Genomic DNA, 13,367 nt, shown 5'->3' with positions numbered 1-13,367 from the left:
GAGGCTGAATCTGAAGCAACTGAACTTCTGTTTAGGGTTTGGATTGGAAATCTGTCCAGCCTAGAACACGACACCCACAACACAATTTGTCTTTGGCTCTGATGTCTATAGTGTCAAATTTACGCCTTCTCGTCTCTTTAATGGGTCAAAGGAACAGACGTGAGGACACGAAAGGGTTAAACGTCCTCAGTAATTAGACTCGGCGTCCTCCAATACGGAGCTGAGCGTCCCCCCCCTCTCTCTCTCTCTCTCTCTCTCTCTCCGCCACACACACACACACACACACATGCGCCTCCCCACCAGTTCCTCCGAGTGTCTTATACACTGGAATATCAAAGCTCCGGCGTTGCGCGCGGAGCACAATAGAGAAGAAAATAGGTCCTTTCACTTTTCTCTGCTGTCATCTTCTGTCTCTGCAGCTTGGCCGTCCCACAAAGTTATCTAAAGATCATTGTTCATCTGGGACAGACGCTAATTTCAGCCTTAATTATTTTTAGCAGCACTAATTTTATAACCCAAATGATGTCTGGCTGAGGACTTTACGCGCGCCGCTGAAATGGATCACAGACTTTACAGATGCAGTTGGGTACCGGTGACTGGACTGATTATATGTCTGCTTCTTTGTGCGTGCGTAGTGGACCTAGTTCTTGCACAAATTCGGTATTCCATTCCCGAAGAGCTGGAGCATGGAGCTTTCGTCGGTAACATCGCTGAAGATCTGGGCTTGGATGTCGCAAAACTGTCAGCTCGTCGGTTTCGTATCGTCTCCGGAGCTAAGAGGCAGTATTTAGAAGTGAACTTGGAGAATGGTATTCTCTTCCTCAACGAAAAAATCGACAGAGAGGATCTGTGTGAACGAAGCCCCAGTTGCTTTTTACACCTCCAGGTCGTCATTGAAAACCCGTTAGAACTGTACAGAGTGGAAGTGGAGATTTTAGACGTGAACGACAATTCCCCCAGTTTCCCATGGAGCGAGTTTAATCTCGACATCACAGAGTCGGCTGCGCCTGGTTCCCGGTTCCCGTTAGAGAGCGCTCAGGATCAGGACGTGGGCGCCAACTCCCTGCGCTCCTACCAGCTAAGCGCAAACGCGCACTTCATACTGAATATCCAGACGCGTAACGATGGAAGCAAGTTTGCTGAGCTTGTTCTGGACACCCCATTGGACCGGGAACAGCATAAAAAACACGAAATGACTCTGACTGCCTATGACGGGGGGTCGCCGGAACGTTCTGGAACAGCGCTGATAACTATTACAGTGTTAGACGCAAACGATAACATGCCCGTGTTTGACCGCTCAATTTACCGCGCCAGCTTGGTGGAAAACGCACCGAGGGGGACGCTGGTGGTGAAGCTGAACGCCACAGACCTGGACGAGGGCTCGAACGGGGAGGTGACCTACGGCTTTAGTGGGCACGCACCCCTCAAGGTGCGCGAACTGTTCAACGTGGACCCGTATATGGGTGAAATCAGAGTCAAGGGCGTTGTGGACTATGAGAAAGCGAGCGTGTATGAGCTGTACGTGCAGGCGAAAGACCGCGGACACTCGGCTGTGGCGGTCCACAGCAAAGTGCTGGTAGACATCCTGGATGTAAATGACAACGCGCCCGAAGTCATCCTCACATCTGTCTCCACCCCCGTGCAGGAAGACGCGCCGCCGGGCACGGTGATAGCGGTTATTAGCGTCATGGATCGGGACGCGGGAGAGAACGGGAACGTCGACTGTCAAATTCCGAGCAGCGTCCCCTTTCAGCTCCATTCATCTTTTAAAAACTACTATACTTTGGTTACAAGTAAATTTCTGGACAGGGAAGCTGTATCTGAGTACAATATCACCCTCACAGCCCGAGACGTGGGCTCCCCGTCCCTGTCCACGAGAAAAACCATCCTCGTTCAGGTGTCTGACATTAATGACAACCCCCCGCGTTTCTCTCAACCTTCATACACGGTTTATGTGACGGAGAATAACGCCCCCGGCGCTTCCATTTGCTCTGTCGCCGCATTCGACCCCGATACCAACCAGAACGCCTATCTGTCTTATTCCATTCTGGATGGTCAGATTCAGGGCATGCCCGTGTCCACTTATGTCTCAATCAACTCGGACAATGGCAACATTTACGCGCTACGCTCTTTTGATTATGAGCAACTTAGAAACTTTCAAATTCTGGTCCAGGCGCAGGACGCTGGTTTCCCACCTCTCGCCAGCAACGTCACAGTCAACGTGTTTGTCTTGGACCAGAACGACAATCCACCTGTCGTCGCATCCCCGCTTCCAAGAAACGGCACCGTGGCCACCGAGGTGGTTCCGCGGTCGGTAGACGCTGGATATCTGGTCACCAAGATAACGGCGTTAGACGCGGATGCAGGGCAGAACTCCCGGCTGTCCTATCAGGTGTTACAGGCGACAGATCCCGGACTGTTCAGCGTGGCTCTGTACACGGGCGAAGTACGGACAATTCGCCGGCTCGTGGAAAAAGACGCAACGAGACAAAGAATGGTAATATTAGTGAAGGACAACGGGCAGCCGCCGCTCTCCGCCAGCGTCTCCATTGTCCTCACGGTGGTAGACAGCGCACCCGAGTCTCTGTCAGATTTGGGAGACCTCACACTGAGCCCACAGCCCCCCTCAAACCTCGCTCTCTACTTGATCGTGTCACTGAGCACCATATCTTTAATTTTCCTGGCGGCAATTATCGTGCTGGCTGCTGTCAAGTGTTACAAGGACAGGGAGACTCTCAGCGGATACAACCTTCCCCCGTTCGCCTGCTGCTGCTGCGAGGGATTTCAGTCAGAGCCGCCTCCAGAGGTGTTCAAAAAATCCAACATCAACCTGCAGATTTCATCCGCGGCCAAAGTGCCCACGAACTGTATGGAGGTGAATGGAAACAGCAGTCTCTCACAGGCGTATTGCTATAAAGTGTGTCAGACTCCAGAGTCAGCCAAAAGTGACTTTATGTTTCTGAAGCCGTGCAGCCCCGGTAGCACGCCGAGGAACAACGAGGCGAAGAGCGCGGAAAGCTCGTGGAACGCGCAAAGCCGGAGCGCATCTGTGAACAACGGAGCAACTACTCCCAACGAGGTACAGTGAATTCAGCATCACGTCTAGAATTTATGTTAATCTGTTTTACCAACTGATTAAAAAAAGGGCTTTCATCTGTCTCATCTTGAAATCTAATGAATAATCAAGGAATGTGACACTTCATGAAGGTCAAACCAAACAGACAGATTCAAACTCAGGTTTTCTTTCTTGTCTTGTCTTTTTTCTTTTTTCTTTTATTGCTCAGTCTGCTGCTCCACATCATTTCGTCTCGATTAGTTTTTCCTAATTATGCCACTGATTTCTCCTAATCGCGCAGCCTATCATAATGTTTGGCACCCTGGAAATGAAAATGAAACGTTGTGAAATTACATTTTAATTGACACGGTGATGAAATCGTGAAATCCCATTTTGCGAGGCGCACAGATCGGGTCTTAATATCCGAGTAGAGGCGAAATGGAAATATCAATTACTGCGTGAGAGGAACCCGAGAGGCGATGAGTATCTGCGCCGTTCTGGTTTTTTAAAAAAAAGAAAAGACATGACACGTGGAAAAGCTTCAAGCAATTCATAGTTTTTAATTGTTTGTGACATGCAAGATGTATATTTATGCAACACACATGCGTGCAGCAGCAGTTTGAAAAGTCAAGGTTACGCACGTGAGGGGCAAGGTGAATGGGTGAATGTATTTACATCGGTTCAGACAGTTGTTCGACCATTCGGATTTGACCTTAATCTAATAATATAGGAGAGATAACCTCATTAACTATACCTCAAGGGCAAAAGGGGAGCCGAACCATTATACTACACACAATGTGTCGTATTCGCAAGAGGGGGGGGGGGGGGGGGGGCTGTCCATTATTGATGAAAAATGGCAAATAGTCGGTTTTGGGGAGACAAGGAAGGGCATCAAGAGGGGAGGGGGCAAGTGGAGAAGGAGGGGGGGGGGGGGGGGGGTGCAAGGACATTGCCGGACGGAGACGTGGGCCGCCTTTAGATCGACAACAGCGTTGTCCTCTGTTAGAGAGGAGAGAGAGAGAGAAGAGAGAGAAAGAGAGAGAGAGAGATGGGGGGAGGGCGAATGTTGAGAAGGAGGGGGGTGTAATAGAAGAAGGGGGAAGGATGGAGACAAGGAGAAAGGGCAATTTAAGATGGCATGATGTCTATCCAGTGTTTTCTAATTCGCGTAAATACGCGCCTCCTGCTCGTTGCCAACCGAATCGCTGCGAGACAAAGACTCGGAGCCATGATATACCCGAGTCCACCAGGCAGACCGAGACATGTCAGCTCGGTCATCGGCACACACACACACACACCCACACACACACCCACGAACACGCACGCACACACACACACACACACACACACACACCTCTGGCCACACGAGGGGACTTCGAGGTCACGCTGATTGTCCCGCCCCGCAGCTCTGCTCCTTTATAGGAGAAAGTGTCCTTCCCGTCTTTAATTGGTCCCCACTTAATTCACCCGGTGACGTCCCTCAGCGTCACCCACGCGAGACGTCCCGAGGTCGTCGGTGACACGTTACATTTCAAAGGCAAGTCGCAATGAAACTATCTGAGCGTCGCAAGTACACGCGCGGGCGCGAGTATACGTTGATGAATGGGAGGTGAAAAGGGAATTAGACGCACACCCAAGCGTGTAAGACATGTGAAGGGCAGGTGCGTGCACGTGCACGTGCCTGCATGCTATGCGCGTGTTGATCACAGCTGCAAGCACCGCAAACTTTTCAAGGCGTTTCGGTGAGACTTTTTAATTAAAAACCTTGCTCGAGGAGCGGCAAGCAAATATTAATGTAGAATGATGCATAAAATCCACAAAACAATGACGCGGGTAATTTTCTTAATTTCCTCCCTGCTACGGTTTCCTTTGAAGATTAAGATCATGTTTCGTTTCATCCCGGTGGGGTTCTAATTGGTTTTGTGCGCAGCTGACGAGGGGTGTATTTTGAATACCGATTCTAATAATACACTAACGTCACAATTCTGCCCGCTAACGACTTTAAGTGAGTTAATAGAGCGTGCAAGCCATACTATACGAGACCCGGAATAAACACCGACCCAGAGCTCTTCCTTCCCCCCCCCCGCTGCGCCACAGAGGATAAAAGCAAAACTAAGTGACAGGCGGGTCGGAGCTGAAGGCAACGGCGTCTCTGCTCTTTAAAAAATGTGTGCTGCCAAACGTCCACAGGGCGGCAGCCACGATCCACGGGAAACAGAATCATATCTCTACATCAGGGCGAGGATAAAGATAGAACTCTGCTCGCATCATTGATGAATGACCTCTGCCGATTTAAGACTGACATCAAAACTGTTTTGATTGAAAATTACTAACCGAGGCATCCTTCATAAATACATCTGAACATACTCTATGATACTCGTGAGATGGGGATTTTCCTCGTTTGTATTTGCTTGAAATTATTTTGCCCTTCTTTTTTTCTCCTACAGTTGAAGGCACCAAACACAGACTGGACCCTCACTAAAAACCAGAACTCCTCTATTAAAAGGTACCGGTTTTGACTTGTGAACAAATTGTGTCTCGATATTATTGATGTCGAGGATAGACGCTCACATAAAAAAGCAGATGCTGCTGAGTGTGGTGTCATTTTACGACAGACAATGGCATCTTGTTTGCAGTTATAACTCCATCAACATGGATGGCACGCTCATGCGGAAGGCCATGCACGCCGACCCAGAAAACTACGTCACCTCCTTGGCACCTGGGCAGTACTGGACCTGGGGTACTCACATGAAAGGAATGAAAGGTGAGAGCAACAAACAGCCTTTATAATGACAACACTCATATGAGGTTATGATTGGATTTACTAGATTATGTAAACAATGCAAACCACACCACACATATCCATGTTTGCAAGATAGTCTTACCTCAACTCCACTATGAACGAGCTTTAAATTCATTCATGCACATCATTATGGCTCTGCTCTGTTCTGTGCTTATGCTTTTGTTGCATGCCCAAGTTCACAGTCCTGATTGCCCAAAACCGGAATTCAAGTGAAATATGAATGAAAATTGTCACATTAAACAGTTTCTTTGTTCCTTTATTCTTATCTATGTAATACTCCAGATTACAAAATGTCTACGTCACCCAGTGGGGTCCCCTCTCGCCCCTGGACTCCTCGGTGCACACCTCCACCTCAACAGCAGCAGCCAACAATGCCCTCCCACCCCCTTCCCCATCCCCATCCCCACCCCCACCCACACCCACCACCTGACTATCACCACAACGTGTACATCCCCGGTACACCATCAGGTTTCTGCACCCTGAGGCCAGCAGCCCAGCGAAGTGAGCTGGACGTCAACAATTCCTTCTCCACCTTTGGCAAGAGGCGCCGTCTTCAGATGTCACCTCAGGGAGAGGCAGCGATTATAAATAATGACCTATATAATGACTGACTTCTCAATAATTGTCTGGATGGGTGATAAAATGAATGATGTTTTCCTGTGAACATGGACGCAGAGGCCATAGTGACGTACAAAGGGTAGATTCGTGAAAAAAGTACAGAGGATGTGCAGTTCACTGAGAAATAACGAATCAACAAGCCTTTTGATGTGGAAAGGAAATTAATCGTGATGGCTATTTATGTAACAAGGCCAATATATGTGTCCGCTTATTATTATTATTATTATTGTTGTTGTTGTTATTGTTATTATTATTTAGACAATCAAACTGGAGCAGCAGTTACATCCAAAATATTTTGAAAAAAACATTAGTGGACAATATTTTTGCACATCCTTGGATTTATATTTTTGATGTTCTGAACAACATCTTCTTTTTCTATGTTGATTTGCTAACAGAGCTCGTGTGAATATATATGACCAATAGTGTGATGATGTATATGCAAGCTGCAACATGATGCAGACCGCTGTAAAGACGGGGGGATCGTCCCCACACATGTACTGTAGACATTTATGAAAATAAAGTATTTTTTCCATATGGTCTTTGAAGTATCTTAAACACTTCAGTAATTGATCCAACACCAAAACCCAACCAACACACATGCACGCGCTCAAACACGCACTCGAAGCACAAAGCGTTTACGTTTACGAGATCAATGCTTATAATTAGCTCCAGTCAATTATTTCGGGACGGAAATGTTCCACCGCTATACCGTTGCAAGGATGGAAAGCTTTTCGCCTTGGTAAGCTGTTTTCCACAGGGAAGGAATAAACATGGTAAAAATGCTAACATATGCTAATTTGACTGCTTGCTTTTTCATTTGCCCGCAGAGAACAGTGGGGTTCATTAGCCGAACAAAGAGAATCTCCTCACTCGAAAAAAACACTTTAATTAAGCTCAAGAGCACGAGTGTTAGTGGAAGGGGCGCCCGGCTCCAAATGTCACACCTGGATGTGAGCTACGAGGCCTGAAACTTCTCACTCGTTGTGCCCTTTTAGAAATAGAGATAGAATAGATAGATAAAAAGCCTTTATTGTCATTGCATAGTGGCTACACAGTGAGATTAGGAGCGCTGCTCTGCATCTAAGGGAAGTTCCTACCATCAACAGATGAGAGTTGGCTACCGGCCAGAAATGAATGTGATAATTGGGTCGTTTTATGGCTTAGATTCCAAATAATTGCGTTAATGAGGAAATGTGTGTCCCCATGAGAACATGGAGGGTATAAGGTGATCCATAGACAGGGCTGTGGCACTTTTATATGAGCAAGGAATGGAGCTTTATTCTCGTTATGTGGGGTTTTTCCTGGAGCAGTGAGCCTATCTTTATATTTAAAGATAAATATAGATAGATAGAGTTCATATGAAAACACGTCACATAAAAAAACATCACTCTTGCATATACGTCTATATACAATATTTATTTTAATCTCCGTGGTTAATGAAATTGTAATAAAATATATTGTAGTGATTGGTGAAATTATAGCCAATCTAGAGTGTGATACTGTATTTCTTAGGCACGGTGGTCATTTCCACCGGGAACTGTCCGTTACCATGGTGCTGAAATTGTTCTTGACCAGTGGTTCTTTCTCAAATACGTTGCAATGTCACCAATCATCCACAAGAGGGCGCTTCCGGCTTTATAACTGGTGTGGTAGGTCTTCCTCCAACAACAACATTAAGAACACCAACTGGGCAATCTAGCTTTCAATGAGTTTGCAAATAAATATTAGATTAATGGTTATAAAAAAGTACATTTAAAGTATTTTAAAGTTTCTTCTTCTTCAAACTACCCCCACAGCAAAAAGAAGGCCCTATTATTTTTACACAATAAGTCATGCTACTGAATTACTAAAGCATTTATAAGCAAAACATTTAGCTGCTTGTCAACCTAAATCTAAATTTAACCACATAAAATGGAGAGGTCGTATATATTAGCAATACACATCACAAATGATCATTTATGTTACATCTTAATCTGCAAGTAATACATTATCATATAGTGCTCAAATACTGTTACACAAATGACTGAATTAAACTAAATACTTATAAAGTGACATTTACCTCAAACATGTATACAAATGAAAAACTGAGTAAATTGCTGGTTGAATAACAATTAATGTTGTTGTCATGGAAAATCGTACAAGGATGCTGATGATCCATTTACATTCCAGTGTGAAATAATGTGCATTAATAAAATTTATCATTGACCGCATACAATTGCTTTTCTCGGATTTGTTTTCAGCAGAACGTTAAAGACTGGATGAGATTCACTATTAACAATGACTAATGCCTATGATGACGAAGTGGATTTGTCCAGCAGAGGGCGTCTTTGAGTAAGAATCATTACACATTATTTTTTCCCGAGTAAATTTTGAGTCTCGGACCAGAAGCTGGAGATTTGTAATGAAGTAATAATAAAGACTGTCATAAAATTTAAAGGAGCTGGTTACAACAAGACAGGGGTTTCCAAACTGTTCCATGGAGGGCTGAGACACTCCAGGTTTTCTTTCTTTCTTTCCAACCATCTCTCCAGCAGCTGATCTCACTAAAGAGATTCTTCTCTCAAATTAAAGGAGGTGTTGATAATTAAAATCACTTTCTTTAGTGACTGGCTGGAAGAAAAACCTGCAACGTCTCGACCCTCCAGTTTGGACACCCGTGCAATAAGGTAATGAATGTGAATCTGACTGTGGGACAAAAACTTTGGCAGGAGAGGCAGATAAAAAAAAATATCCTCTATCCTCTGTGAGTTAAATGAATTTTCGATCAGCTGGTGTTTATTATCATTATAAAAAGGGATTAAAAATACCACAGACTGAAACCCATTCCACAACTGAAATTATACAGATATTCCCTTATGGAAAAGATCCGAGAAACATACTTTATTCAACACAATATTATTGTGGCTCCTTATTGCAGATAGGGCTAGCGGGTGATGAACTATTGATACTTTTGCAAAAAAAGAGCAAATATAAAAAATAATGTTATGCTGATTGACATTTGTTGGCAAGTGTACTTTACTGGTTAGGGTTAGGGTGATGTCGATGAGAAAATATTTGCTCGTGTATTTAAGCAAAGAAAGAAAGCCAGCGCACAGGCTATCGTCCATGCATTTATACATTGTGAATATGTTAATTTTATGTATTAGCAATATATCGCTGTTTCCACTAATCTCTGTCTTCCAGAGCTGTGTTGATGGGCTGCTACCTGTGTGATTGTGCACACCTGTATGAGGTTGTGTGCTCGGCCTATATAAACCCCTCCCTTTCTGCTGCCCATTCGCTTCTCTTCGTTTTCCTCAGCTCCCTGGCACCAGAGCAGCAGATCACCAGATCCGCCCATTGCTTCCTTTTGTCCCAGCTTTTTTGTTGTTATTATGAATAAATAGCATTTTTGTTGAAATTCTATCTGGGTTCTGTTCCTCATTGAGTTTCGACTCCGAGCCGGTCGTAACCCTGACAAGGCTCACCAGGGGAGGGGAAAACCGTTCCAGATGATGACGTCATGAAGCTCGTTAAGTGGTTTGCAAATTTGTCATCAAAGCAAAGGGCTTCTACTTTGAGGAACCTAAAATGTAAAACATATTTATAGTTCCTCATTTTTTTGTTAGTTACATAATTCCAAATGTCTTGCTTCGTATTTTTGATGTCTTCAGTAGGTAGAAACTAAAGTAATAGCCCGCCTCCCCTCCCCCCCCTTCCAAATGATACGTTCAAGTCGCATCAGATTTGTCACATTCCCACCTTTTCCATGTTCATACACATCGTTATCACAAATTCTCACTTAAATAAATGATATTGTCATATTGACATCCATCCATGTTACATCAAAACGGCGCTCGTTCGCTATCATAAAACCGTATTTCTTTTGTTCCTTGACAACAAAGCAACACAGCAGCTTCTGCACAATGTACAAATGTGTCTCTGACAGATGGTGTCAGTGTTGCCCATAAAGAAAAATACTTCTCTCCTCCTACCATGATGCACCCATTCCTAAAGTGTGCAGGACGCAGCTTTGAGGGAGATGAGATTTTTTATTTCTGTGTTAAGAATACAATCTGACAGACCTTGCAAGACATTTGGTTAGATTTGATAAACCAGAACAACATCAAGCTTTTAGAATCTGGACCGCACTGATTTTTCTGCTGACGAAAGGATGCATTTTTGGACCACTGTCTTTGTCTTGTGCGCAGCGCCCGGCGCTTTGTCCGTGACACGGTACTCCATCGCCGAGGAGATGGAGAGAGGCTCCGTCGTGGCCAATCTCGCTGCGGATTTAGGACTTGAGCCTGGAGGTTTGGCTCAACGCGAGGTAAAACTTGATATTTTCCATAATAAAAAATATCTAGATGTCAACAAAAAGACAGGGGAGTTGTTTATCGTGGAACAGATGGACAGGGAATTTCTCTGTCCGAAATTAGCGTCCTGTTTTCTAAAGCTTGATGTGGTCATAGAAAGCCCGTTGCGCATCTTCAACATTGAACTCGGGATAACGGACATAAATGACAACGCTCCGCATTTCCGACGGGACAGAGTCGAGCTCGACGTCTCCGAATCTGCCACGCCGGGGGAGAGATTCTCCCTGCCGAACGCAGCGGATCCAGATGTTGGAATGAACACAATTAAAACATACAGACTCAGCGTCAGTGAACATTTCACGATCGAAATTCAGACGGGCAGCGACGGAACTCAATACGTTGATTTGGTGTTGACCAAATCTTTAGACAGAGAAGAGAACGCTGTTCATAATTTAGTGCTGACGGCGTTGGACGGCGGGGTCCCTGAACGCTCCGGTACCGCCAACGTAATTGTTAAAGTGCAAGACACCAACGATAATCCTCCTCGGTTTGACAGGCAGCTTTACGCGATTAATATGACAGAGAATTCTCCCGTCGGAACCTTGGTGATGAAGCTCGACGCTACGGATCCCGACGATGGTCTCAACGCAGAAATTGTGTATTCATTCACCCTTTACACGTCAGAAAAAACACAAGACGTATTTGCGCTGCATCCGAAAACAGGGGCGGTAACGGTGAAGGGAACTATTGACTATGAGGATATGACGTTTTATGAGATGCACATCGAGGCAAGAGACAAAGGAGCGCAACCCTTACTGGGGCAATGCAAACTCATCGTCCATGTGATCGATATGAACGATAATTACCCGGATGTTACCATACAATCTGTTAAAAATACATTCGATGAGAACATTGCAGTCGGAAGTGTCGTTGCTCTGATCGGCATAGATGACAGAGATACCGGGCAGAACGGAAATGTGAGCTTATCGATTAATGAGAATCTGCCTTTTATTCTTAACCAATCATTGGAAAGAGCCATGCATTACAAGCTTATAGTGTCTGAACCCTTGGACCGTGAATCAATGGCTGAATATGACATCATACTGGTTGTAACTGATGCGGGGACACCGCCGTTGTCTGACAATGAGACCATTCATTTGCATTTATTGGATGTTAATGACAATGCCCCGCAATTCCCTCAGTCCTTTTATAGCATACGTGTGATGGAGAATAACGCACCCGGGGCCTTGCTCAGTTCCCTCTCTGCCTTTGACCCTGACCTCCATGAAAACCAGTATCTAGTTTATTTCATCCTGGAGAAGGAGATAGCCAACACCTCCATGTCCATGCTGTTCTCCATCAATCCAGAGAACGGTAATCTTTACGCACTAAAAACGTTTGACTATGAGATTGAGAAGGATTTTCTTTTCCACATCGAGGCCAGAGACTCTGGTTCTCCTCCACTCAGCAGCAACGTGACCGTCCACATCATTATTGTGGACCAGAATGACAACACTCCGGTTATTGTCTCTCCGTGGCGTGCGCATGGATCTGTGGTGGAGGAGAAGATCCCCAGATCCACTGACAAAGGCTCTCTGGTTGCCAAGGTGATAGCCTTAGACGTGGACTCTGTGCACAACTCTCGGATTACCTACCAGTTTCTCCGGGTGGCGGATGCCACCCTGTTCAGTCTGGACCAATACAACGGAGAGATCCGGACCATGAGGATGTTCAGTTACAGAGATCCACGCCACCAGCAACTGGTTGTTGTTGCCAAGGACAACGGCGAGCCCGCTCTCTCTGCTACAGTCACCATCAAGCTGTCCACCGTGGAGACTGCTGTGAAGGCCTACTCTGACATGACCGAGGTGCCTCTGCAATACGACATCTTTTCAGACCTCAACCTGTATCTGGTCATCGGTCTGGGCTCGGTGTCATTTCTCCTGCTGATCACCATTTTGGTCACCATCGTGCTGAAGTGTCAGAAACCCAAGGCCAGCAAAGCAGCTCCTTCCTGCAGGAACAGTGTGATCAGTGAGAGGAACTCCACCATCGATTCCACGCTGGTCTCCAACGATGCCTACTGGTACAGTCTGTTTCTGGCTGAGACCAGGAAAGGAAAGATGGTGGTTAGACAGCCTGTACCAAAGGGCTCCAGATACATCGTGTCCAGCATACCGAGAGGAACGGGACTGACAGACACGAGCGACTCAGCAGCTTCTACTCTGCAGGTGAGAGTCCATCTCTGTCATTTTTACATTAATTTACATAAATTTAAAGTGGGATTTTAATATTGGTCGTTGTTTGAAGTCATTCAGCTTTCGAAAGTTATCATCTTAATTTACATTTTATTGTTTCCGGTCCTTCAGAGAAATGTGTCCAACTTTTTTTGTAAATATATTTTTTAAATGAGTTTACATACAATAAGTGTGATTTTATACACTGTAGATTGGTTGTTCAACTTCAAAACGTTAAGGACAGTGATAATAAATGAGAATAATATAGTAAAAAAAAAACATCACATTGATGAAAATGTATGGATTTTAAGGGTTCATGATATTTCATGGCGTTGAGAAATGTGTGCACAATCTATTCT

The 13,367-nt window shown here is 45.2% G+C and overlaps 2 protein-coding genes across 2 annotated transcripts; both read left to right on the top strand.

Annotated features, from left to right (window-relative positions):
- Window positions 1–556: 556 nt before the first annotated feature.
- Window positions 557–6,469, top strand: LOC137914263 (protocadherin-10-like). The gene is made up of 4 exons (XM_068757865.1): window positions 557–3,079; window positions 5,503–5,561; window positions 5,692–5,819; window positions 6,141–6,469. The coding sequence occupies exons 1-4, from the start codon at window positions 557–559 to the stop codon at window positions 6,467–6,469; spliced, it is 3,039 nt and encodes a 1,012-aa protein (XP_068613966.1).
- A 4,160-nt stretch (window positions 6,470–10,629) lies between these two features.
- Window positions 10,630–13,062, top strand: LOC137914262 (protocadherin alpha-C2-like). The gene has a single exon (XM_068757864.1). It carries the CDS (start codon window positions 10,630–10,632, stop codon window positions 13,060–13,062), a length of 2,433 nt encoding a protein of 810 aa, XP_068613965.1.
- Window positions 13,063–13,367: the final 305 nt, after the last annotated feature.

Source organism: Brachionichthys hirsutus, unplaced genomic scaffold, assembly GCF_040956055.1.
Source record: "Brachionichthys hirsutus isolate HB-005 unplaced genomic scaffold, CSIRO-AGI_Bhir_v1 contig_1476, whole genome shotgun sequence".
Classification (NCBI taxonomy): domain Eukaryota; kingdom Metazoa; phylum Chordata; class Actinopteri; order Lophiiformes; family Brachionichthyidae; genus Brachionichthys; species Brachionichthys hirsutus.
Note: the sequence above shows the minus strand (reverse complement) of the source record. Positions and strands in the feature narration are given on the sequence as shown.